Below are 26,390 nucleotides of genomic sequence, written 5' to 3'. Positions count from 1 at the left end.
GTTTTTAATTTTTGATCATACTCTTAAATAGTAAAGGTTAAAACAAAAACCTTAGAAAATACTCATTTTAAAAGTGTTTATTGTAGAAGGAAATGACACTTGAAATGTTTAAACACCAACTGTAATATTTTAGTTTTACAAAGCCAGGTGCTTATGTACAGCACAGATTGTTAACCATAGCGCCATCTACCTTCATTTTTCAGCCACTTCTTACAAAATAGAAAAGGGAGCTCTTTGAATCCATAAATATGTTGACTGGGAATGTTTTAAGTCAGTTTTGTGCAAATATTGAGGGACTTTGTCCACCTCCCACTCTGCCATATCCAGGTGGCAACTTTCAGTGCTAGTCTCTGACCCAGGTGAGCAGGAAGAGGCCCAGATTCTGCCTGCAAGGCCCAGGGCCCGAGAGCCTCCTCTAAGGAGGACCAGCCTAGACTAACTCATCGCCAGCCCAACAAGGTTTGAGATTTTTTTAAGCATATAAACCAAAGATAATGTCACTGGGTTTAAAAATTGCCCTCCTCCACCACCAACTTCTGGTCCTTTTTGTAATATTCAAAGTCTCTCTTTTGACAAGAAAATCATAGTTCTTTTTTATAGCAAAGGGGGTTTGCTGTTTTTTTCATATGCAGAAAATGGGCAAAGTGTCCTCACCATTTTATTTCCCCACAGATAAATCATGTGGAAAAAAGGAGCTGCCACTCTGTGGGCAGATCAGGGGCAGAGGGAGCCACTCAGCCCTGCACCCTGAGAATTCTGCGAGTCTGTGGCAGGGCTCACTGGGCTTAAATGCTTCATCCATTTGCCGTAACAGCCTTGGTACTTACAATTTTAGCATGCCCATGTGCTCACTTCGCAGCCCGCATACTAGTTCTGCCATACTCCTCAGAGAATGACTCCCACCAGAGGTGGTGGGCCGGTCCTCATCTTTACCCATTCTGTACCCTCCTCCCAGCCTACCTGCCCTCACTTCTGCAGCCCTGCGCCCCAGAGGCCTCCTTTCAGGGCTTGAAGGCTTCGGGGCGGATCTTCATCTCCACCCGTTTGAGGGAGTAGGTGGCCCCATGCCAGCCATACCAGGTGATGCCATCCAGGTGCTTCCTGTGCTCCCCTAGGCGGTAGTATACCCCGTTGAGATTGGAGTCAGTGCAGCAGTTGTACCAGTATCCTCCTGGCACGAGAAAGGATCAGGCTGTATCTCAGCACACTCTCCCTTGAGATTACAGAATAGACTGACCAAGCAGCAGGGAAGCAGACAGAGCCAATAACAATGAAGTCACCAGGGCCACAGCGGCAGCAGCACAGCTGGACATTCTCTCCGTCCTCAAGTGAGACCCCTGGGCTTATACCCACACCTCTCCTCCCTCACCCCAAATCTCACCTTTGCGGAGCTGGGCACAGTTGTCCAAGCAGTTGTCGTTGTCCTTGTCCTTGGTACTGAAGACGGTGTTGTTGTGGTAGAGGAGGGCGTCCTTGCCCACATTGCCACTGTAGTTCCCCAGGAAGAGGCGGTAGCTATTGAATTCATTGCTCAGAGCAAAATGGCTGTACTCTGCGAAGCGCATGTTGCCCTCCCAGTCCTGGTAGGGAGAGCAGAGCCTTAGAGAAACGGCAGAGGGCTTCATAGCATCCCGTGCCTCTCCTCACTCTCTAGCCCTGTAGCCAGATAGCTTTTCATAGGTGTGACTCTGGTGAGATTTTTTTTTTTTTTTTGGTCAGTTGTGGGGCCTGAACTCTGGGCCTGGGCGCTGTCCCTCAGCCCTTCAGCTCAAGGCTAGCGCTCTACCACTTGAACCACAGCACCACTTCTGGCTTTTTCTGCTTATGTGGTGCTGAGGAATCGAACCCAGGGCCTCAGGCTTGCAAGGCAAGCGCTCTACCACTGAGCCACCTTCCCAGCCCAAGATTTTATAGCTTGTTACATCTAGTTAGCGAGAGTTTTGAGTCAGATGGACCACATAGACTTAAGTGGTCTTTCTGTGCCCTTTGCCCTGTCTAAAGCTGTAGACCTGTTTCTTCTAGATTGCACTAAGGGATGTGATAAGAGCAATGTGAAGAGAAAGTGAGTGCCTTGAGACCAACCAGCATCCTGCCCCAGGCCCAAGCAATGACGGTGGTGTTGTGGCCCCATTGACACTTGAGCTTGCCCTGTCTGGTCTGAGTCAGCCTTGTCCTGAGCCAACTGCAGCCCTGTTTTACTGAGAAATAGGGAAGAAGAGAAAAAGAGAGAAACTTCCTCAACTGTACTGCAGCCTGTCGGGAAGCCATCGCAGCTCTGTGCCATCTGTGCAGCTCTGTAATGGGTGTGATGTGATATGTTGATGTAATATGAGGCCTCCAGAGTCGGGCATGGATATGTGTGATGGACGTGGGCCCATCCTGGGACCTCGAGCCTTGTGCTTACCTCCATGTCCACACGAAGCCGTGTTGGCTGTCTGGTGAGCCGGTGGATGTGCTCATTCCCCAGCCAGAAGTCCCCCCTGATGCTGCCAAAGCCCTGCTTGTATTGCTTCCAGTTTTGGTAGAAGGAGACAAGGCCACTCTTGCGTCTCTGGATGATAGTCCAGCCTCCACCTGCAGTCTCCATATCACAGAACACCTGGAGCAGAGGAGGATGCTCTGGTTAGGGCCTTGCAGGGGAAGAGAGCGGGAGCTGGAGGGTGTGTGCTTCACCAGAGCCCCTACAATGGGGAGCTGAGGCAGGGTTGGTGACATTATCCTCAGCTAGCTCAGGAAGAACTGAGAACTTCCCATCTCCCCTTCACTTCTCTCTCCCAACACCCCTGAGGAAGAGCTGTTCGAGGGCATGTTGAGATGAAACTAATGACATGATGGCTATAGTTATCGAATCTTTTTTTAGAAGACTTGATGTTTAGTTGATAATGATTTGAAGGGACCAGACAGATGCCTGGATTTAGAGAATAGAGGACCCATAAATTGAGTGCTTGCACAGCTCTCCAGTCATCATGTGTTTTTGCCTTGTGACAAGCCCTGCTGTCTGCATGTCTTTGGGGGTGGAGAACCAGCCATGGGAAACGGGTAAGTGGGCTGTAGTAACCTCACCTCTAGCTCAGGGCTGCCCAGGAATTCATCGGGAGGAAGCTTGTACACTCCAGAGATGCGGTAGTTCTTCTGGTACAGGGACGAGCAGTCATAGATAGCATCTGTGAAGGGGCATATGTAGGATGAGTGGAGGCTCGGGCTCTGGGTGGGCAGGTGTGCCTGCTGCACCAGAACTGTCTCCATTTCTATCTCACATGCCATGGTAATCCCCAAACACTGTCCATTTGGAAAGGTGGCCATCAGGAGACTGGGCTTTGCTAGTGGTGAGAGGTATCAATGGGACAATGAAACAAGTTGTTTCAGGTTACGCCTGAGGAAAGTGATCCTGCTGTAGTTGTAGCCATGATTCTAGAAATGGTACAGCGTATGAGGGCTGCTTAATAGATGTCCCTGTGAGAAGCATCAGACTTCTTGGACAGCCACCTCTACTAGAGAATGAGGCATGAATATGTCAGAAGGTCTGGTCTGTTTTTCTTAATTTGTTTTTGCTACTGTTTTGCAGCAAAAACTCAGGGACTCAAACTTGCTGGGCAGGCACTCTACCACTTGAGCCATGTCCCTAGCCCATTTGCTTTTGTTGTTTCTTGGAGTAATAGCTACTGTCACCTGGGTCCTAATTAAAGGAGATGGATTTTACAATTTTCTCTCTCCCCAGTCTTAACCATTTTAGGTGCTTAAATGAACATCAGGGCTCCAAGGAACCCTTTGAGGACTCCCCAGAAAGTTTTGTTAAAACAAGGAAATGAGATTGTCCAGTTCTTTCTTCCGGGGTTGATGTAAATACTTTCTTGCTGAGCTTGGGGCTAACTTCTCTGTGCTGCTGGGTTTGGTCTTCATGTTCCAAATAGCAAAGTGGGTTTTGAAAGAAGCAGCAGCTTCTGATAGGAATTAGAGAGCAGGCTCTTGCTATCAGGAGACGCTTTCTGCTTTCCATCTGAACTGGGATCTTTAAAAAAGCACAAGTATGGCAAATGGCGATGCTGCCATCACGGGAATTGTCCAGGGTGCTCCAGTCCCATCTGATAGAGCAGCTGGAAGAAGGGAGGAGGAGGAGGTCTACTCTCAGAAAGTCCCAACTTAACTTGGTCCAGAGCCTACATATTTAGAGTATAGAAATGACCCACTCCTAGCTCACAGAAAAGAAAAAGATTGTGTCCTGTGCAAGAATAAGAGGCCTGGCAGGGGAGCTGCATTGGCTTCCCAGAGACCCTGCCTTGGGATGAGGAAAGAGCCCTAATCTAGACCTGCAGGAAGTGATATGATCAGATTCCCCGGTCTAGCCTGGCCTTCCACCTGTCTGCTTTCATCTCACAGACAAGACTCACCTGTCTCAAAAATGTCCTAAGGGTACCTTTTTAATCCCACAGTGTCAGGAAGTGATGTATACACATTTGTTTAGAGAGTAGAATTTTCAAGCTTAACTTCATGTTAAAACTTTTCCATTGTTTGCACTGAGGGCATCCAGGGACTTCCTCATCGAAAAGTAGGCATGTCTTCCCCTTTGTCTTTCTTTATAACGCAACCAGCAGCCTTTCATATTAGTAAGAAATGATGTGCCAAGTAGGATATGCTCTAATATTGCAACTAATATTTTCTGATAATTTTAGAAAACCACACTTACCTCAAACAGTAAATCTATGCCAGGCTAACAGCAGCTGAAAGTTATTTTTCAAAAGAAAACATTAAATAGACTTTATTTTTGGCCACTAAAAGAGGCCACGTTTCACCATTGCATTTACTTTTTACATTATTTGGGAGAACTTTATTTGAAACTAAGGAGGAAAAAAAATTGAAGACTAGGATTAGGGAAACCCAAAGAGCCTGTCCTTTACTGAGCATCAAGGGCTTCTTCAAAAAGTCTCTGGACAATGTGTCTACTTTTAATTCTGAGCCCTGAGGGGAGATGGATTTGCAGGAAGAGGAAATAAAATTACATAAATGCCCATTTCCAGGAACTCTTCCAGACCCTTGTATTGAATAATACTCATGTAGTAATGAATGGAATTCCTTCTTGTCTCTGAGATTGAGTACAACGTGTCAGCTCTTGGTAAGGAAGTGGCATAGCTGTGTCACCCAACGCGAAGTTAACTTTGCCTCCAGCACTTGCTGTGTGACTTTGGGCCAACCAGGTCATGGCTCAGTGCCTCCAGGCGAGAATTCATACCTTCTCACTTGCTGAGACACTGTATGATTAAAGCAACCTGTGAACACACTAGCCAACACAGAGCACTAGATCCAAAAGAACTACTCCATAAGCCTTCACTGGGGGGAAAGTGCAGGCTACCAGAGCACCCGCTGCCCTGCAGTTATGCTGGTGAGTGTTTACCTAGCACCCTTCTGTGACTGGGGAGCCCCCCAGCTGCTTGGCTGGGAGGCGGGGCCCAGTGTGAGGACCCGCCCCCCTTACCTGCGGAGGTCTGTGTGATGGTCTGCGCCGCCTGCAGCTGCATGATGTCGATCTGGTTGTTCATCTCGGAGTACTTGCTCTCAGCATCTGTGAGCCGCGACTCCATGCGCTTGCCGTTGCTCTCCAGCTCCATCACCTGCATGACCACACTGACCCAGTCACTCTCCTGCTTCTTGCTCAAGTCAGCCAGCAGGCTGCTTAGGTTGGCCACCTGGGCTCTGAGCTCCTTCATCTCCTCGCAGCAGGCGGCTGCTTTCAGCTGTGCAGGTGTCTTGCGCTTCGGGGGCTTCTGCAGCCACACTGGGTGACTGACAAAGGCCACGAGGAAGACGCAGAGCCAGGTCACAGCTGAGAGGTGATTTTTCAGCATCTTTCAAAGCCCTGAATGTGCCCTCTGGAAATCCTGCAGAGTGAGAGCGGGTCTTAACGTTTCTCTCTGGATGGTCTTCCACTTGGCGTTTTTCTCTCTTTGCTCTTTCTTAGTGTTTCTCAAAGCTCAAAGTCTCTGAAGGTGGAGCCTAATGGATATCTTACTGCGTTCTTCCCAGGCCTGAATACTCCACCAAGTCAGCATCTTAAATATTGTTTGTGCCTGTACCTCCACCCCACCATGGCCCTGTGAGGGCCTTTCGCCCCGCCCACCACATCTGGGAGGGTCAGGTGCTTGTTGGGTGAAGTCAGTGTAGGCTTAGGCCAGAGGAGGGGAGGAAGGAGACAGGGCGAGTCTTTCTTTCCTTGCTTGCACAGTGTCTGGGCTCAGAAGAGGACTTGCATGTTTTCCAGTTTTGCCTATTAGATTATGCCCCTGCCAGCCACTGGCTCAGCTCTAACGCAGGCAGGCTAGATCAGAGGAATTTCCAAATTCCATCCTGAAGGTTATATAACCATGGGGTGAGGGTGAGGTAGGCGAGAGAGAATTGGGAATAAGAGTCCGCTCATCCAGGGAGGCCTGCTAATGTAATCCATGCTGTTTACATGAGGCTCTGGTGCATCTTGGCATCTACTGAAGGTGCTTTTAACAAGGCTGGATGTTCCTTTCTCTGGCCTTGTGGAACCTGAATCGAACTTAGGAAAGTTCTAGAAATAGGAGGCTAAAATAAGTATCTTAGGAAGCAAAGACTGCCATTTGTATCCATGAGATGGTCTTTCTTTTTACACATTCTGTCTTTCCATAAAAGAGTGGGCCAGTATTCGCTTCTCTCACTGTTTTGCAAGGAGGTGTCAGACGCCTATAGCAGAGATGAAAATGCAGCCACGCAGGCGTGGTTCTGGGATTGGCTACCCACGTTTGGGTCCATCTTCAGGCACAGCGAACAGGCCCACCCTTAGCCTGTGGTTCAAAACGTGAAACGTATTAAAGTGTGGAGAATAACACCCCTTTATCCTGGTGAATCCATACCAAGAGTCTCATTTCCCTCCTATACAGTGTGATTTGTAATTTTTTGAAGCATAGAAATAGCTGTATTTTCCAGTGTGTACACAGTGAGTTCCTCATACCGAGATGGAAATGTTTTCTCTCCTGATTATCAACTCTTTTTTCTTTCTGGTTTTTGTTGTTGTTGTTGTTTGGTTGGGGCTTTTGGTTTTTGGTTTTTTATTGCCAGTCCTGGAGCTTGAACTCAGGGCCTGGGCACTATCCTTGAGCCGCTTTTGCTCAAGGCTAGCACCCTACCACTTGAGACACGGTGCCACTTCTAGCTTTTTCTGTTATGTGGTACTAAAGAGTCAAACCCAGCACCTCATGCATGTAAGGCAAGCATTTTACCACTAAGTCACATTCCCAGCTCAGTACCAACTCTTTTATGTGATGTATAATTAGAAATTAATCTCCTTTACTGATAGATGATTTTGTATCTGAAAAATAGGGTCATTGTCATTTTTATTGTTTGTTTGTTTGTTTTTGTCGGTCTTGGGGCTTGAACCCTGGGCCTGGGCTCTGTCCCTCAGCTCTTCAGCTCAAGGCTAGCACCCTACCACTTGAGCTGCAGCGCCACTTCCTGCTTTTTTCTGCTTATGTGGTGCTGAGGAATTGAATCCAGGGCCTCATGCATGCAAGGCAAGCACTCTACCACTGAGCCACCTTCCCAGCCCCTCATTGTCATTTTTATATGCTATACTTGAAGGACACTGCTCATCTGCAAATGTGCAAACATCCTAAAATAAGTTTTTCACTGAGACTATGTACAAAGGTCCCTCTGTCCTTGAAACAGTAGCTCTGCCTTTGGAACATATGCTTGTTGTTTTTCTGTGAGGGACCCACTGAGGCCATACTTGACTGTTACTACTCGGTTCCTCCTCATAAACACCTGACGCTGGCTGCTCTTCCTGCCACTGTTCCCCAGAGCCCGTCTCCTTCAGGGTTTCTAGCTCCTCAGGAAGTGCTTTCTACTCAAGCAGCTGGAGTTACCAACCTGTTTTGGGTTTTTTGTTTGTTTGTTTGTTTTTATTTTCCCTAAGTCAGTAAGGAGCTGGACACTGGTGTCTCCTGCCTATAATCCTAGCTACTCTGGAGGCTGAGATCTGAGGATCGCAGTTCAAAGCCAGCCCTGGCAGGAAAGTCTGTGAGACTCTTATGTTGAATTAACCACCAGAAAAACCAGAACAGTTGCTGTGGCTCAAAGTGGTAAAGCGCTGGCCCTGAGCTTTTGCACTCAGGGACAGTGCCCAGACCCTGAGTTCAGGCCCCACAACTGGCACAGAAAAAAGAAAAAAAAAAAAGAAAAAGAGGGCTGGGAAGGTTGCTTAGTGGCAGAGTGTTTGCCTTGCATGCATGAGGCCCTGGGTTCAATTCCTCAGCATCACATAAACAGAAAAAGCCAGAAGTGGTGCTGTGGCTCAAGTAGTAGAGCGCTAGCCTTGAGCTGAAGAGCTAAGGGATAGTGCTCAGGCCCAGAGTTCAAGCCCCATGACCGACCAAAAAAAAAAAAAGAAAGAAAAGAAAAGAAAAAAAATTCAATAGGGACTCAGATGGACCAGGGTTTGCATATGCATCCTTGGGAGAGTGCTGCTAGTACCCTTAGAAGCTTTGTATTCTGTGTCCAGAAGAAATTCTCTGCTGGTCCCTGCTGTCTGGCTCAGCTGGGCTCTACTGCATTTGTGGGGTCCAAGGAATTCACTGATGGTTAGCATCCTCTCAGGTTTACTAAACTCCAGAGAGCTCTTCAGAGAGATATAGCCATCAATAGCATGTTGCTTATTAGCAAGCCACATGCTGCAGAAATGCCACATACCATGATCGGATACAACATCCAGCATGACCTGCTGCCCCGGGACCCCCTGAAAGCAGAAGGACATGAGATTTTGTGGATTATCAGTCAACTTTTGGCGTTAGATTTTGTTTTTGAGTTCAGGGACTTTGCCAAGGGATCATTCTATAGTTTTTATTTATTTATATCAGACCCTGTTCCAAAAAGGGTCTTAACTTGGCTTATTCTACAGTTAGATATAAAGAGGAGGGAGAGAAACTAGGGAGAGACAGGCTCAGTGGCCGCCCAAGTACACATATATCTCAGTGTAGCAGTTACATTAATCCAAGTCCGCCCACATACCACTGAGAGGTGCTAGTGAGCACACTTCAGCCTCACAGATTTCTGCCTCCTCAGCGGCTACCTCCTGTAACCATCTGGAGAGATGGCTTAATGGAGTACTTCCACATAAAAATAAAATTCCCTTACAGTGGGTACCAAGGCTCCCTCAGGTGACCTTAGATGATTTACTTGCACACATTTATTTGAAAGGTCTTTTGCCGTTACAGCTCCTGTCCTGTTACCTGTGATGAGAATATATCCACCTTTATGTTGCACAGATGAATAAGTTCCTCTGTGAAAGCACAAAAGGCTTCTACCTCCCCGCTGATTTTTTTGAAGCTGAATTCCATTATGATTCAGCTTAGTCCACACTCTGCCCAGGCTAGGTCAGACCAGCAAAATAGATGAAACCTCCTTACAGTAAGCTGAGAGAAAAGCCTGGGGAAGTTGCTAGTGCCTGCCTGGCTGTGCCACCCACTGGATTTATATAATCATCCAAGCCCCAGCCAGAGACGAGAGAAAGTCAAACTAGAGTTACTTTGAGTTACTTTCAATGATTGAATCGAGAAGCCCCCTCCCTCCCTTGGGGGAAGCTTAAGCATAGGCAACTAAGGAGAGATAACAAGCAACAGTTAGCTTGGGACGAGCTGAAGTTGTTTAAATATTAGCAAACTGGGAGGGGTTATTGGGAGACAGAAGACTAAGCCAGGGGCCAGTGGCTCACACTTATAATCCTAGCCTCTCAGGAGGCTGACACCTAGAGGATCTTGGTTCAGAGACAGTCTAGGCAGAAAAGTCTGTGACTCCCATCTCCAGTTAATGAGCAAAAAGCCCCACTGGAGGGGGGCTCAAGAAAGCCAGCCATGAGCAAGCAAGCCAAGTGAGCACAAGGACCCTGAGTTTAAGCCCCAGCCTCTTGCTCTCGCTTGGCTTTTTCACCCGCGGCTGGTGCTCTACTACTGAAGCCACTCATATAGTTCCATTTGACCAACATTTCAACCCCAGCTACCAGCCGTCTGACTCCCCCCTCCCAACTCCAGTAACTATTGTTCTACTCTAATTCTGTGATTTCACTTGTTTAGATTCCACATATGAATGAAATCATGCAGTATTTGTCTGTATCTCACATATTTCACTGGATAGTAATCTCCAGATTTGCCCACATTGTTGCAAAATATGCTGATTTTTAATGAGAAAATTTAAAAGGAAGAATTATACTACTAGATATGGAGATTTATCATAAAGCTGTAACAAGGCAGTGTTTTTCACACAAAAATAGACTAGGGAAATGGAACAAAATGAAATGTCCAGAAACACACATGGACATGCAGTTTGTGAGAAGGTAGCACAGTCATTATGACGAGCGCAAGGGGCGGCCATCAAGCCTTCCTCAGAAAAACCTCCGTACCTCACATCCCAAGCCACACAGCTTCTAGAGGGTAGCCCAGAAGATGGGATTTTCTTTAGCAACTGGCGATCTTCCAAGATTTCTTAGATACCAGAAGTCTTAAGAACAAAGGAAAACATCAAGAGGTGCTAGAAAAATAGTCATTACTTTCCAGTAGAAGGCACTACAGAGTATTAATTTCTTTTTTTGTTTTTTTGGGGTTTTTTGTTGGTCATGGGCTTGAACTCTGGGTCTAGGCACTGTCCCTCAGCTCCTCAGTTCAAAGCTAGCACTCTACCATTTGAGCGACAGTCCCACTTGTGGTTTTCTGGTGGTTAATTGGAGATAAGAATCTCACAGACGGGGCTGGGAAAGTGGCTCAGTGGTACAGCGCTTGCCTTGCATGCATGAGGCCCTGTGTTTGATTCCTCAGTACCACATAAGCAAAAAGAAAAAAGCCGGAAGTGGTGCTGTGGCTCAAGTGGTAGAGCGCTAGCCTTGAGCTGAAGAGCTGAGGGACAGCGCCCAGGCCCAAAGTTCAGGCCCAGACTGGCAAAAAAAAAAAAAAAAAAAAGAATCTCACTGACTTTCCTGCCCAGGTTGGCTTTGAACTGAGATCTAGGTCTTTTTTTTTTTTTTTAACTCTTCCCAGGACTTGAGTTTGAACTCAGGGCCTCATGTTTGCTAAGAAGGCCTATCATCACCTAAGTCACCCTCCTAGCTCTTTTTTTTTTTTTTTGGTCGGCTGTGGGGCTTGAACTCTGGGCCTGGCGCTGTCCCTCAGCTCTTCAGTTCAAGGCGAGCGCTCTACCACTTGAGCTATAGCGCCACTTCCTGTTTTCTGGTAGTGTATTGGAGATAGGAGTCTCACGGTCTCTCCTGCCCAGGCTGGCTTTGAACCGCGATCCTCAGATATCAGCCTCCTGAGTAGCTAGGATTACAGGCGTGAGCCACCAGTGCCTGGCTTCTTCTTTTTTTTTTTTTTTTAACTTTAGTTTTGCTTCAGTTATTTTTTTGATTAAGGCCTTAAGCATTTTCCTCAGGCCTGCCTGATCTGTGATCATCCTACTTTTGTCTTCTGTGTAGCTGAGACTATAGACATGAGCTACTGTACTCAACTCCTCTTCCTTAGTCATAAAATCAAAGCTGTAAGAATTGGAAGAGTTGGGCTGGGAAGGTGGCTCAGTGGTAGAGCGCTTGCCTTGCATGCATGAGGCCCTGGGTTCGATTCCTTAGCACCACATAAGCAGAAAAAGCCAGAAGTGGCGCTGTGGCTGAAGTGGTAGAGCACTTACCTTGAGCTGAAGAGCTGTGGGACAGCACCCAGGCCCAGAGTTCAGGCCCCACGACCAGATCAAAAAAAAAAAAAAGAAAAAGAAAAGAAAAGAATTGGAAGAGTTGCCAGGCATTGGTGGCTCATGCCTGTAATCCTAGCTACTCAGGAGGCTGAGATCTGAGGATCTCAGTTCAAAGCCAGCCCAGGCAGGAAAAGCTATGAAACTCTTATCTCCAATAAACCACCTGAAAACTGGAAATGGCGCTGTGTTTCAAGTGGTAGAGTACTCACCTTGAGCTGAAGAGCTGAGGGTCAGTGCCCAGGTCCAGAGTTCAAGCACCACAACCGATTTAAAAAAAAGGGAAAAAATTTTTTGAAGAGTTGAGATCATTTGTTTGAAGCTTCCGTTTTATACTAGTTGTATAAAGGAGGTTTTACTGTGACATTTCCACACATATACACAATAGATCCTGATTAGTTTCAACCCCTTTCACTCTCCTTTATCCCACTTCCTCCCTTCTTAAAACAACTTCCAACAGTTGAACACTCTTCTTTAATTAGTGACTTGAGCTAGCATCCTTAACATATCATTTCTCTGGACACCAGGAGTTCCAGTCTCACCCTTCTTTCTTTTGAGGATGAACACAAAGAGGGCCGCAGAGCAATTGGAGGAAGTTCAATCCCACTCCTGTATGCTTGGGTGGCCTGTATCCATGGCATATCTGGTTGTCTCAGCCTACATCATCCTGAGGGGTCACATGTAGCAGCTAGTGTTGATGGGGGGGGGTGGCATTTCCCCATAAAACCAGCGTTATGCTCTGGGCAGCCTTATTCCCCATACTTTGTCCAGGAACCAAACATTATCCTGTCTATACAGAGGGAAGCTGATGCCCATTACATTGTGATTTAAGTTAGTCAGTGAATCCAAAATGAGATCCTGTGAGCAATAGCAAGCCAGTACCACAGGGCCATGCCCTACCTTAGCTGCCACCTGAACTGCAGAACTTCTCTTTGGGCTAGACTCTCTTTACCCTGGAAAACAAGCCTGTCATTCTTTAAGAATGTCAGAGGTCTTTGCCAGTTGAGCCTGAGCAACCAGCTTATGACAAGAGTGACTAGGTTTTATAGTGTTCGGGCTCCAGGCTGGATGGGTGAACAAAGCTTACTCTGTGCCTTAATTGTAAACAGATGTTTCGAGGTGTCACTATGGGGCCTCTTGGAAGTATGAGCCCTGCTTTTTGAGTTGTTTCCTGGCTTCTAGAACACGTTTGCATTCCTGTTGTTTTCCCATACCCCTGCTGGAAGAAATGCACCCGGTCCCAGAAATGAGGAGTTCCTCCCATCAAAACAACATGTCCAAGCCAGTTGTCTGTCAGGAGGCTGAGATCTGAAGATTGTGGTTCAGAGCCAGCCCAGGCAGAAGAAGTCTCCTATTAGCCAGCAAAGTGCCAGCCTAGAGTATTGACTCAAGTGCTAGAGCACCCGCTAGGAGCAAAAAAAACCCTAGTACAAAACAGACAACTCTGGAAAGGAGCCATGTGCCTCCTCCAGTGAGGGCTAGGGCGAGCCGAGTGGATGAGCATGCCCCACGTTCACCCCAAACACCATAAAAAACTACACCTAGCCCAAGTAGCATGACGGTCATTAGCTGTGTAGTGAGAGCACAAGCCCAAGTTGTATCTTTCAGGGTCCTTCTTTTAGAACTCATTTAGGTTCATCCTCGCCCAACAGATGCTGTCTCAGCAGTCACCAGGAGAGCACACACTGACTTCCCACTGCTCTAAAGACTTCCCAAAGTCTTTAGACTTCACCTCATAGCTTCTTGCCTTCTTAGAGTATCTTACAAGCCCCAGGGGCAGGTAGCTGACATCAGTGGAGAGTTATACAAAGGGAAAGGTTCTGAGGTTTCTGATGAAGCCAGAGGGCTTTGATTGCAGTGTGAGACTTTGCAAAGGGAGAAGCCTGCTGTCTTGCACGAGTCGCCTTCAGGAATAGGAGTGCCTGAGATCTGATGGCCCTGCTCACCTGGGGAGTTGGAGAATCTGCTTCTGATCTGTGTGGATGCTGTGGAGAGAACATTCAACAGTGCCAGAGTGCTCCACCTCCTGCACCTTGTAGCTCTTGACTCAGAAAAGAAGTGTGGAAAAGTGTGCATCTGAGAATCGAGGAAATGCAGTGAGCACTGGGCTGTCTTGTGGCCGCCTCTGACACTAGGCGCAGTCACAGTGGAAGGTAGTGCTGGCACTTCCACTCTCCAAATTCTTTTGGATAGTTTATTGTCCATGAGTCTTGGTAATCCAGTTGTAGGCAGGGGTCATACTACTCTTCCATTAGCATTTTTCCTTACCAAAAAGTAGAGGCATGGCTTATGTGGTAAAGCCACACCAGCAAGCCAAGTAGGCACAAGGCCCTGGGTCCAAAGTCTGGTATTGGGAGGAAAAAAGAGTAGGTATAGCTTTTCAGATCCCAGAATGGGCATCATTATTCCTACAGCGTGGCCCAGTTCTAGCTCACATCTACTTGTATGTTTAAATCTAGAGCATCGGAAGCTTCTAGATAACTAGGCGCCAGTTCATTTTATTTGTGTTTCGTAACTTCATCCATATGATAGACCAATTCGGAGTTCTTGGACATCCAGAAATCAAGCAATCGGGACTTTACCCGAAGTATCCACTGGGTTCTGTCTCAACCCTGCCCCATGCCCCTGCCAGCTCCTTCCTAATAGTCTCTCCAGAGCTCTTCCTTCCACTCTGGAAATGAAGATGCAGAAAGGGGGAGCAAACCTCTGGCATCGCCAGAAAAGGAGCATATTGTACAATCAAAAGATAATGGCCAATTTGTCAAGAAGTGTTGACAAAGAAGATAAAGTTGGAAGAAATTAACTGGCTGACATGCTGGGAGCGATGTGCCTGCCAGTAGCTCCCTAAATCAGCCAGAGCTTTGGGAGTGCGACAGCCATTCATCATTCTCACAACACACCTCCAACAGGCCCTCAGTGAGGAACCCAGCTAGCACAAATCTGTGCTTCCACACCCCAAAGCTTGTATCACTCTATGCTTCCTGCTAGGTGGTACCAAAACCACAAGGGCCTGAGACCAGCCAGGAGATGCCTCCTCTCCCAGGAGCGCAGAACGGATCTCTGCGCAAAGAGAACATGGTGCACGAGCTCATGAGCAGCATTTCCTGGTGTCCTGGGCCTAGCAGATGCTCTTCTTGGCCAGCTGGGGTACTACCAGTGGGTGACCCCATTACACCGCCATTTAAAGGGATTATGAAGAGCCTGAGTAAAGTGGAGAGTGCCTGTGTTGTGACCCCAAAATGACTTTTTTGAGACGGAGTCTCTCCGTAGTCCATGCTACCCTCGAACTCCTGATCTTCCTCCTGCCGCCCCTGGAGTGCTGAGATTATAGTGTATGCTGCCAAGAGTACTAAATGTCCCAGCTTTAAAACACCATAATGGGACCAACCTTCTCTTCCTTAATGTGCAAAAAAGGACTAACGTTACTTTTTCTAAGTTCTGACCCTGCCAGGCCTGTGCTCTTTTCATCCCCGGACTCTGGCTTTTGGATGTCAGTCTCCTCCATCTTTCTTCCTGCCCACATTCAAGCACCCTATCCCTCCTTCCTCCACGCCACATTTCAAGTGGTCTCTCTTTGCCTTCACTCTTTTCTGCTGTCATTCTGCTTGAAGTTAACGCTATTCAAAATGGGGCATCTACACTTCAGTGCCACGGACCACCTCCTATTCCCAGAGCTGACTGATGAAGATCAGGGGCCACACAACCCAGCTCGCCCCACCTGCGTGCGGGCATCCAAGTGTTCTGGTTCTGATCAGATGTTGGACCCAGAGCTAAGCCTCAGTACTGAGAGGAGTGACAGGGGATCTGAAGTGATCCCTACTCTATTAAAATACAAAACAAAAACAAAAAAAACACACGCAGGGTCCAGCGTGGCTCATCATGACTGATCAGAACGCCCCCCCCTCCCCCCAGACCAGCTGCAGAGCACGTGTCACCAACCAGGTGCCAAGGGAATTCAGAGAATTCTTCCCTGACAGAAAACCAAATGAAACACAGACAGTCTGAACTAGCAAGAAGGTCCAGAGCCATACGGGAAGCCAACGGGCACTGTGCTCATAAATTCCTGCCGGGAGCGCCGGGGAATCCCAAGCATTCCCCCAGATGTGCCCCGTGTGCCCAGCTGCACCTTCCCCCTGTTCTGGCACACGTGGATGAGCTGCCAGGCCTGTTCCTGTCATTCACTCTCCGTCCTGAGCCCTCGGGGCCGAGACCCAGGAAGCCCCTCAGGGACAGTAGTGTTCTTCAGCTGGCAGAAACAGAGTCGGGATTGCTTTGCTGTGGGTAAGCACTGAGAGCTTTGAGCAGATAACACCTGACTCAATGTGCCACGAAGAAGGCCAAGGGCATGGCTCAATGGGGGTAAGCCAAGGTCCTGAATTCAGAGTCTTATCTCCAACCCCCACAAAAGAAAAACCACCTGGGAACAGCAGGGGGCACGGGTCACAGCTTCTCTGCCTCCAGTCCACAGGGCACCTGGCAGGCAATGAGCCACCCACCCGGGGCAACAGACTTCCAGGAGAGGGGAGGTCCTCATGTAATCTGCTTTGTTAAAGCATCAAGGCAGCAACCTACCTTGCTCATCAGTTCACTCAGCTTCAGAAAGAACTTTCCTCAGCTGCTCAACAGAATCTTCCTGCTTGCTAGCCCTGTAATCCCCCCTCCTTTAGAAAAAATTTAGTATTGGAGTGGGGAATGGAGCAAAACGAGTACAACAATTCCTCCACTGAATCTCAACCCCCCCCCCCCCCCTCCAGTTTGCTCCGGTCTTTCCCTCTTCATTGCTTCCTAACATCAAGTTTGTCCCTGCGTTCTGGGCTTTATTTTGCAGACAGAATTTATTTTTTGAGCTCTGTGTGCACAACTGGGTATTCTCACTGGAAAATGGAGAATAGAAACACGCTCCTCCAGGGGTGAAGAGGGCGTTTGGCATCAGCACCTCCTAGTTTTTGCAAAGTCTTGTCTTAACATCGTCATTGCCTCTTTTCCTTCTTGCCTCAGTGCACTTATCAGTCATCATGGAATCCTGTGGTCTCAGCACTTGGTTGCTGTCCGATCTTCATGGGCCCACCATTGGTAGGGTAGGGTGTGGATGATTAGACCTCCTCTGCTGTTAGGCTGGGCCTTGGAGCAGTTTGTCCTTTGGGTTAATAGAGAAAGACTGAGGGACACACGGGAATGATGCTACACTTGATTTTAGACAAAAGGCAGGCTGGGAAGTGATGCAGGGAGTATTTATACCACAGGCTTTACTGACACCTGCAGCTGCTCCATGGGAGAAGAGCACCTCAAGGGGCTTGAGAGCAAAGGAGACTTCTTCCAGGAGCCGCACCTCCTCTCTCTCCAGGCTCCTAAACCACTGCCAAGGTTAAAGGGGAATTTTTTTTTTTTTTTTTTTTTTTTTTTGTCGGTTGTGGGGCTTGAACTCTGGGCTTGGGTGCTGTCCTTGTGCTCTTCAGCTCAAGGCGAGCGCTCTACCGCTTGAGCCACAGCGCCACTTCCGGTTTTCTAGTGGTTTATTGGAGATAAGAGTCTCACAGACTTTCCTGCCCAGGCTGGCTTTGAACCGAGATCCTCAGATCTCAGCCTCCTGAGTATGAGGCTGAGTATACAGGCATGAGCCACCGGCACCCGGCTAAATGGGAACTATTTCTAAGAATAGTCTGTGTTACCCAGATAAGCAAGAGTGCAGACCTTGAGTAGGCCCTTATTTCTCCTGAACCTTGCAGCCTTAACCCAAGGAACCTGACAGCCTTTAGCAAGCTGCCCTGGCAGGCGAGCTATGGTAGCATGCTGACTGATGTTGGAAGCTTCGCAGTAAAGATTTCTGAAGGGCCGGGGGAATTGTGGGATGGGAGCCAGAGAACCACGTGTGAGTGTTAGCCAGTGTCAGTGAGGAAGTCATTGCCCAGACCAAGTAAGCTCTCTTCTTGTTGGCTTTTGTGGTTATAACTCATAGCCTTGCATGATGGTGAGCCAGATGTCATGGAGGAAGAAGGCAACATTAAAGTCTCAAACAGGATGACCCTTGATCAGCAAGAATTGTCTTCTTCAGGTCCAAATCTAAGATGAGGAAATTTAATTCCTCACACTGAGCTCACTTGCTTTTCATGAGGATGTTCTAGTCTGTTTAGTCAAAGTTGGCTTCTTGTTGTTGTTATTGTTCTTTTTGTTTTGCAGAGCTGAGGCCTGAACTCAGGGCCTTGTGCTTGCCAGGCAAGTGCTCTTCCACTGAGCTAAATCCCAATCCCCACAGTTGGCATTATTCACCAAGTATTTTTACTGCTAGACAAGTTTCTCGTGAGTCTCAAAGTACAACTCCAAGTCTCATGGCAGTGTTAAAGATTTGGTCACCCCCGCCACGCCTCCCCCCACCCCCTGTAGAACCCCTACTGCTTAGTCTTCCCCAACCCTGCTCAGCCTCCCCGCTTTGGTACACTGAGTGGGAAGCATTGCAAAGATGACTTATTTGGACTTTCTCCTACGGGAGTTAGGGGCATATGAGGAAATTTCATTTTTAATTTGCAGTGCTTTGCTGGTCTGTCCTTAGAGGAAGAATTTCAAAGGCATCGCAATATTAAAGTAAAATTTGAATTTCTGCTATGAGGTCTCTAATCACTACTTCCTGATTTTGATTACTTGTTGTTAAACTCTCTCACTTTTTTAAAAAATATAATTAGTGGCAGAGAAGATTAGAAAGAGGCTTTTATTTGGTTTTGATTGTTTAACTACAGTGTCAGCGAGCCCCCAAAATGAGCCAAGCCTTAGTTATGTTTATAATTTGTTCTTAAAAATAGACTTTGTTCCAGAACACAACATTGGAACTCCTGGATCAAGTTGTTGGAACTCCTGGATCTTTATGCTTACTTCTTAGAGTTAGATTGTTTCTAATTAGATAAAGAGTACTTTTATCTTTCTCATCAAAACAGTTTTGTTCTACCAGGAATAGTATATGCCTACCAAGGCCATCCCAAGAATCCACTGAATAGAGTTCAGACAGTATGTAATTGCATGTTATATACCATACCATCCTGGTTTTCAGACAAATCTATACCTCATCATGTTAATTATAAATACAAGAGCTCATGGTGTGCACTTGGGGAGCTGAGGCAGGAGAATGGAGAATCAAAGCCAACCTAGGCTATGTACCGAGACCTTGTCTCAAAATAAAAGCAATTATTATTGCTGAACATCAATGGCTTACACCTGCAATCCTAGCTATTCAGAAGACTGAATTCTGAGGATTGTCATTCAAAGCCAGCCTGGGCAAAAAAGTCTGTGAGTTGGCTTTTTTTTTTTTTTTTTCTGCCTGTCTTTCCAGCTTTTTCTGAGTGGTTTTTTGGAAATAAGAGTCTCACAGACTTTCCTGCCCAGGCTGGCTTTGAATTGTGATTCTCAGATCTCAGCCTCCTGAATAGCTAGGATTATAGGCAGGGGCCACTAGCACCCAGGCTTGCTGGCAAGTTTTATCCTTATGCAATGTCTGGCCTACATTTAGAACCTGCTAAGAAGCTTTCTATCCATTGTGTCATGTAATTCTCTGATGACTGAAGAAGATAGTATGAACTGTATTTTTTAAATGAGGAATTTAAAACTCAGAAAAGGTGACCTGTTATAAATGGCAGAATTAGAGTTCCAGCAATGTAAACCCAAGTCTCTTGACTCCACATAGAAACACAAGAGCACTCCAGATACTGTGGGGACCCCACCCTCCAGATTCACTGTGATTTACAGTGGGGGGGCCCCTTCCCATTGTGAGGCACTTTTCCCATAGTAAGATAGGCTCCTGGGGCTGGGAAAGTAGCTCAGTGGTAGATTGCTTGCCTTGCATGCATGAGGCCTGGGTTTGATTTCTCAGCACCACATAAGCAGAAAAAAACCGAAGTGGTGCTGTGGCTCAAGTGGTAGAGCGCTAGCCTTGAGCTGAAGAGCTGAGGGACAGCGCCCAGGCCCAGAGTTCAGGCCCCATGACCGACCAAATAAAAAAGACAGGCTCCCCTTGCCTTCCCCTTCCTGTTCTCAGGGATGCAGGAGGCGGCCAGGAGGTAACAGATGGAAAGACTGAAGTGTGCTTTGTAAACACAAACTATTAGATTATTACTTTCACAAATGTTAACTTCTTTAGTTCATCAGAGTTCTGGGCAGGTCCTTCTCAGTGTTATTAAAAGAAATGAAATGTGGTGGAATTTTTAAAAAATTAATAACATTTGTAACAGTATTACCACATTGAACCCGAATTCTGGCATTTCCCCCAAAACCACTAAAAATTAGAAGAAGACAGTTTGTCCCCATGGCAGTGAGTGGACAGTAGTACTCATGGCAAACTAGATTCTTGCTTATTAAATCAGTCTAGATTCCCAAGTTGGTATGTCACATTTTTTATGTAGCCCTACCAATAAACAAATCTAATCATTGTGATCCTGTGATCCTCCTCCTTCTCTGTCCTTCCACAACTCAAGCTGTGTTTAGTTCCTATTAGAACAAGGGTCTAAGTCCCACAGCCTTCCTGTTTCATGACTTCCTTCTAGCCTTTCCGACTAAACAACGCCAGGGGCCAGGCCTTCCAGGGGCAGTGGCCAACAGCCCTCATATGGTGACTGTCCTCTAGCCCCCTGGGCCCCACCAGCCTGCAGATGACACTGCACTTTCACACTAGGGCCAGCCCAAGGGACTCTCTATAAGAGTTCCTTCACGCCTTCCTCAGACCGACTGGAGGTCCCTGAAGAGGGACCAAGGAGGCTTCTGAATTGGAAGTATGCTTTGTAATCATGAGGCATGAGATTATTATTTCACCAATGTTTTGATCCTGGGAGGGGGACAGTCAGCATGACTGCAGTCTTGGCTCCAGGGTTATGGCTTGTGTCATTGGCGTGCATGGCTAGCCTCAGTGACACCTGTGTGGGCATAAATGCTTTAAAAAAAAAAAAAAAAAAAACAACATTTAATCCTAATACCAGCAGTTGAACTCAGTCTTGGTGCTCTCAGCTTTAGTCTACCTCTCGAGCCACAGATCCAGTCCTCTTTTGTAAGCTTAGAATCCAACCATTTTGATTAATTTTGTTTATTCCTATTACTGAAAACAACTGATGAGAACTAAAGTTTAAGAGTTCAGATGGATCCATAGGGTCATGCACGACAACACAGAGAATCTGGGATCGAAGCTTTCTGATTTTAAAAAAATGGGCATGTGGGGTATGGCTCAATGGTACAGCGTTTGTCTGGCTCTTAAAAGGCTCTGGATTTCAGCCCCAGCACCAAAAGAAAAAAGACAAGAAGAGAGGGAAAGAAAAGAGGGGGAAGGGAAGAAAAGGGAGGGGAAAGCAGAGGAAGGGAGTGGAAGGAAGGGAAAGGAAAAGGAAAGATGTGTTGTCTGATTAAGAACATCTGAGAGAAAGCAGTGCTGGGTGAGGGACAAGGCCCAGAGCATCAAATAGTAGCATTCTTTTTGCTGCTCTGAAATCAGGAATGGGGGATCAAAAGTCTTTGATTAAGTCTAGTACAGTGGCTCAAGCCACTAATCCTGGCTAATTGGGAGGTGGAAGGTAAGAGATCATGATTCGAAGCTAGCTCAGGCAAAACGTTTTGGAGACTATCTCAACCAATCACCAGGCACAGTAGCACACCCATCTCTTTTACACCCAGCAACACCTGGAAGCACAGGTTCAGAGGATTGCAGCCTATGCTAGCCCAATATAAAGTGAGACCTGAGCTCAAAAATAACCAACAGGAAAAGGGGCAAGAGATGTAGCTCAAGTGGTAGCACGCCTGCTTAGCAAACTAGAGGCCTTGAGTGCAATCTCCTGTGCTGCCCCAAAATATTCTCAGATGAAACCATGCAGAGTGAGCTTAGTGGGTAGTTAACAGATGATCACTGCTCACCTTGCATCTGTAAAACCTTGTCAACCCCATGTCCCCACACCTTCCACCCTTAGTCTAGTCTTGCTAGTGTAACCACCTCTTCCTTTTGTTTCCTCAGCATTAATAATAAGCTGCAGCAGCCCGAGGCAGCAGCCGGGGTGTTAGACTATGCCATGAAACACTTTGGAGAGCTGGTAAGTGCCTCATTCCTTTTGGGAAATCAAGAGGTAGAGACATGGCTAAGCAGCCACTCATCTGCCCCTTAAGAAAATTAGTTGGCAATTCTATTGTTTTTCCCTTTTTGTAACAGTCTAACTCAGGCTTAAGGGTGAAAGAGACAGCCGCTGTCAGGACTGCATCCTTACTGAGCATCATCAGAACGCTGTGAATAGCTCTAACACATGCCTCACCCTCTTCAGTGCTCCGTGTACCTTATCTGATTCAGTCCTCACCAGGACACTCTGAAGGACCTACCATTGTTAAACCATTTGGCAGATGAGGAATCTGTGCACCCAACAGGGTCAAGACCTGTCTGACCTAACAGAACAAATAAATAGAAGAAACAGGACTTGAACCAGGCTGGATTGGTGCCAGAGCTGGTATTTAACCTGATCAAAGTTGTCCTTGTAAGCTGTGGCTGATTGCATTGTGTCTGGAACACAGTGAAGACTGCAGAAGAATCTGTAGCCAGTTCTCCCAGAAAGAAAAAAAAAATGCATTTTCTAATTAGACCTGATATTAAGGCACTTTCTGTTCCATTATTGCTTAGATAGCTGCTGCTTCATTGCTGTCTTTGCCCTGCTAATATTAAAACATTCCCCTTACTCCTTGGGGTTTTGAGAGGGTATTTTGATAATCCCAGAATTATAAAGCACTAACTTAATCAATTTAGCCTTGAATTCCTTAAAGACCAAGAAACTCTGAGGCCATATGTTTGATGAGGAGCCTTTTATTAATCGTGTGGATTACTTACATTGATTTGCCTTAATCAAGAGCCAAGGGGTGAGAATGAAGAAAATTACGAATTCTTCACAGGTTTGGGTTTTTTTTTATTAGATTGTCTAGGATTTTGTCTTGTACTGTGCTAGTAATTTGGACTGAAACTTTTAAGGTAATCCTTGAGCACATATTATTTGTCACTAGACTAACACAGTATCTTCGCAGATGACAAAATGGAAGGAAAAATGTTCCATCTATCTTTGCCATAGTACTTGTTCCCAGAGGGCAGAAAGTACCCTCAGAAGTAGTGTATACCATATTCCATCCGGGCCAGCCTGTACTCAGCTGTCATGTCCCCAGAGCTTAGACCCCAGTACGTGCTAATGGAAATACAGGCTACAGCACATGCTGGGCCGTAGGTGCTCTGCCAACAGAATGCCTATAGTCCAGTGCTCAGAATGCCAGCCATAAGGAAAGTGTCTCCATCTCGAGTTCTAAGGTGGCCATTAGCCCTGGGATTATTGCTAAACTGTGGTGGATTTTCTGTTCTATTTAGGTAGCTGAATCATATTAAGCTTGACAATGGTTGGCTTTTTCTTGGCAGAGCCTGTGCTTTCTCAGCACAATTTATGCAACAGGAATTTCATTAGAATTTTATGTGATTCATTGCCTAAACCTTATAGTTTTCTGCAATCCATTGCAATTCACAATATCCTGCCCCCTGCTTGACCTGTTCCATATGCTGCTCCCTCTACTTTCTTATGGTTCACGGAGTATGTGCCACCCATTAGTCACCTGCTCCTTGTGCAGAAATCTAACATGGGAAATTTACCCGGGCTCCATTTTATCTTAAGATTTTACACTTTCTCTGTCAGTCACTCTTCTGTCCCTAAGTTCTGTCTTTTACATTTAGCCTAGGAGAGAGGCATTAGTCTCGGCAGGCTAAGGAGGTAGATCTTCGATAGTTTATCTTGCACAGAGCCATTATAGAAATGCATGTCAAGACTAGTATTGGAGAAAGGCAGTCGGAAGCAGGGGCAGCAGAGGGCATTGGCACTGCCAGTCCTCACTAGGAGGACGTATAGGTAGCAATATGTAGTAGAAATGACCTTCCTTCCCCAGATCAGGCAGCTCAGCAGAGTGGTCATTAGTGTACAGACCACATGGACATCAATTTTATTTAGAAAGAGGAAGGTAATGGGAGAAACTAATATGGGCCCTGCATTCTGTCCTGCACATTCATATCATTGTTAAAGAACTCCCTGGAGAGCCACTACCCTGGTCTAGTGGAGAAATAATCAATTACTGAGCTGATTAAGGCCAGAAGACAAACAGAAGGCAGGCATGGAAAACACATGGAACGGAGTCCCGGTCAAACGCTTGAAGCCCGTAGAGTGTCTTGCTCAAGAGCACAATCCCGTCGGCGTGGCACTCCGTCTGCCAGGGCAGTGGAATCCTGCCTTTGGCCCTGACACTGGAAGGGTAGCCAAGCACCACACAGGAGGGAACGCTGGACGGGAGACTTGCTGGGGGAGGGGACGGTTGCCCAAAGAATTTTAAAAGTGGTAGAATTCTATTGTATTTTAAGTTATTTCCTGAACGCTTAAAAAAAAATGCATGAAGAATTCAGAGAATCAGGAACTTTTAACAGTGAGTTGTTTGTCTCAAAGAAGTGCACATGTGTCTGTCATGTGAGCTGACCTTCCTGGCCTCAGGAAAGCAGCTGCCATCCCTGCCAGGCAGCCCGACATTCCCACCTTTACAGAAGCTCAGGTTGAAGCCCACTGTCCCTGTCCTCCTGGGGTTCCAGTGACCCCCTAGTCAGGACAGGAAGTGGGGCAGGGGGTGGAGCATGGCCTGACACGTGCTCTGAGTTTAATCTGAGGATCTGAACTAGGCTTTCCACCTCCACACAGCAGCCCACCTCCAGATACCCAGAAATGTTCCTCAGATCAAGCCCAGACCTACCGTGATGGCCACATGTCATGTGTGCACCACAGACCACCTGAGGAAAGAAGCTGTGCGCGTGGCGTCTTGTTCTCTGTGATTCACGGGCATCTTCCTTTCCAATTTGCAGGAGATCCAGGCTACCTGGTATGAGAAACTGCATGAGTGGGAGGACGCACTCGTGGCCTATGATAAGAAGATGGACACCAACAAGGATGACCCGGAGCTGATGCTGGGCCGTATGCGCTGCCTTGAGGCCTTGGGGGAATGGTGAGCCATGTCCAGAGATGGCCTTGGTGGCCATGGGAAACTTGGTTTTGTTTGTTTTTTGGGGGGTTGATACTGGGGTTTGAACTCAGGGCCATGTACAAGCTTACCTTGCTTGCTCGGCTAGCACTCCACCACTTGAGTCACACCTCTACCTCTACTTTTTGCCAGTTATTTGGAAGGCAGTGACTTTCCTGTCCCAGCTGGCTTTAAAATTCTCCCTTCCAGATCTCAGCCTCCTGAATAGCTAGCTGGGCTTACAAGTGTGAGCACTACTCTTGGCTGAGAGACTGATGAGTCTTCCTCAGTCAGTTCTCCCTTCAGGTTATTGCTTTTATTCACTTGATATTTGTCTAGGAATCATCTGTCACTGTAGTCTTTTGAATATCTATTCTGTTTCAGCTGCCAAATAGAAAAGCAGAATGATTTTTCCGAACTGGCATTTGAACTCAGGGCCTCTAACTTGCTTTACCACTTGAGCCATGACCTTCCCCTCCCTCCCCCCCCCCGCCCCCCAACAGGATTAGCTGTGGGTGTACTCCTTGTTGCTGCAACTACTTTACTGCTTTCAGACCTTGTCTGAACTAAACTAGTGAAGATCTCATGTTCTTTATCTACAATCTTGGTTTTTCTTTTTCTTTTCTTTCTGTTTTTGGTTTTGGTTTTGGTTTTGGTTGGTTGTGGGTCTTGAACTCTGAGCCTGGGCACTGTCCCTCAGCTCTTCAGCTCAAGCCCTCTACTACTTGAGCCACAGCACCACTGCTAGTTTTCTGGTGGTTTATTGGAAAGAAGAGTCTCATGGACTTTCCTGCCTCTGGGCTGGCTTTTGGTTTTTCTTTTTCTTAGGTCCTGGGGCTTGAATTCACCTGTACAATGTCCCTGGACTAATTTGCTCAAGGCTCCACCACTTTGAGCCACAGCACCCCTTCCGGTTTTCTGGTAGTTAATTGGAAATGAGTGTCACAGACTTTTCTGCCTGGGTTGGCTTTGAACTACAATCTTCAGATCTCAGACTCCTGAGTTGCTAGGATTACAGGCATGAGCCCTGCTTTTCTTCTTGTTATAATGACCTCTTGCTAATAACACTTTTAGAAACAGGAATAGACTGTCCTCTGTGAGCACTTTGCCTTTATAGGCTATTGCTTACTTCGTGTATAGCGCTATGCCAGGATAAAGGATATCAAGAGAGAGAAAATCTAGTCTCTTCTGTGAAGGTAATGAGCCAAGTTACTAAGGCTAAGAAGTCATCTTGCTACACCTACTTTACATGTACTTTTTTGGAAAAATAATCATTTTTATTCCTCAATCTAAAGGTTTTGTGTTGTTGTTGTTGCTGTTTTTCAGTCCTGGGGCTTGAACTCAGGGACTGGGCACTGTCCCTGAGCTGCTTTTGCTCAAGACTAGCACTCTACACTTGAGCACAGCGCCACTTCTGGCTTTTTCTATTTATGTGGTACTGAAGAATGGAACCTAGGGTTTCATGCATACTAGGCAAGCCCTCTACCACTAAGCCACATTTGTAGCCCCAAAATAAAGTCTTTAATATGCCAGACACCAATGGTTCATGCCTAGAGTACACTGAGATCTGAGATAATGGTTGAGCACCAGCCTGAGGCAGATAAATCCACAAGACTGTTATCTCC

The 26,390-nt window shown here is 46.8% G+C and overlaps 2 protein-coding genes across 2 annotated transcripts in view; one reads left to right on the top strand and one right to left on the bottom strand.

The window, feature by feature from the left end:
• Mtor (mechanistic target of rapamycin kinase) overlaps positions 1-26,390 on the top strand; it is a 124,588-nt gene that overhangs the window by 54,932 nt on the left and 43,266 nt on the right. The window contains exons 29-30 of the mRNA XM_070037349.1: positions 21,713-21,788; positions 24,611-24,750. Coding sequence (XP_069893450.1) covers positions 21,713-21,788; positions 24,611-24,750 — 216 coding nt within the window. The remainder of the gene's footprint in view (positions 1-21,712; positions 21,789-24,610; positions 24,751-26,390) is intronic.
• On the bottom strand, positions 113-6,232 carry Angptl7 (angiopoietin like 7). The gene is made up of 5 exons (XM_070036946.1): positions 5,471-6,232; positions 3,064-3,164; positions 2,405-2,599; positions 1,382-1,580; positions 113-1,171 (listed from the first exon to the last, which is right to left on the bottom strand). Exons 1-5 carry the CDS (start codon positions 5,838-5,840, stop codon positions 1,002-1,004), a joined length of 1,035 nt encoding a protein of 344 aa, XP_069893047.1. The 5' UTR covers positions 5,841-6,232; the 3' UTR covers positions 113-1,001.

The sequence above is a fragment of the Dipodomys merriami genome, unplaced genomic scaffold, assembly GCF_024711535.1.
Source record: "Dipodomys merriami isolate MVZ:Mamm:240054 unplaced genomic scaffold, mDipMer1.0.p SCAF_28, whole genome shotgun sequence".
In the NCBI taxonomy this organism is placed as follows: domain Eukaryota; kingdom Metazoa; phylum Chordata; class Mammalia; order Rodentia; family Heteromyidae; genus Dipodomys; species Dipodomys merriami.
This window is presented reverse-complemented; position numbering and strand designations above follow the sequence as displayed.

Excerpts from the sequence above, each read along its gene's own strand:
- Angptl7 (XM_070036946.1), bottom strand. The coding sequence starts at position 5,840 with ATGCTGAAAAATCACCTCTCAGCTGTGACCTGGCTCTGCGTCTTCCTC. Across the intron at positions 3,165-5,470 it reads CATCACACAGACCTCCGCAG|ATGCTATCTATGACTGCTCG; the intron begins GTAAGGGGGGCG and ends GCCCCTTCACAG. Across the intron at positions 1,581-2,404 it reads GGCTTCGTGTGGACATGGAG|GACTGGGAGGGCAACATGCG; the intron begins GTAAGCACAAGG and ends TCTCCCTACCAG.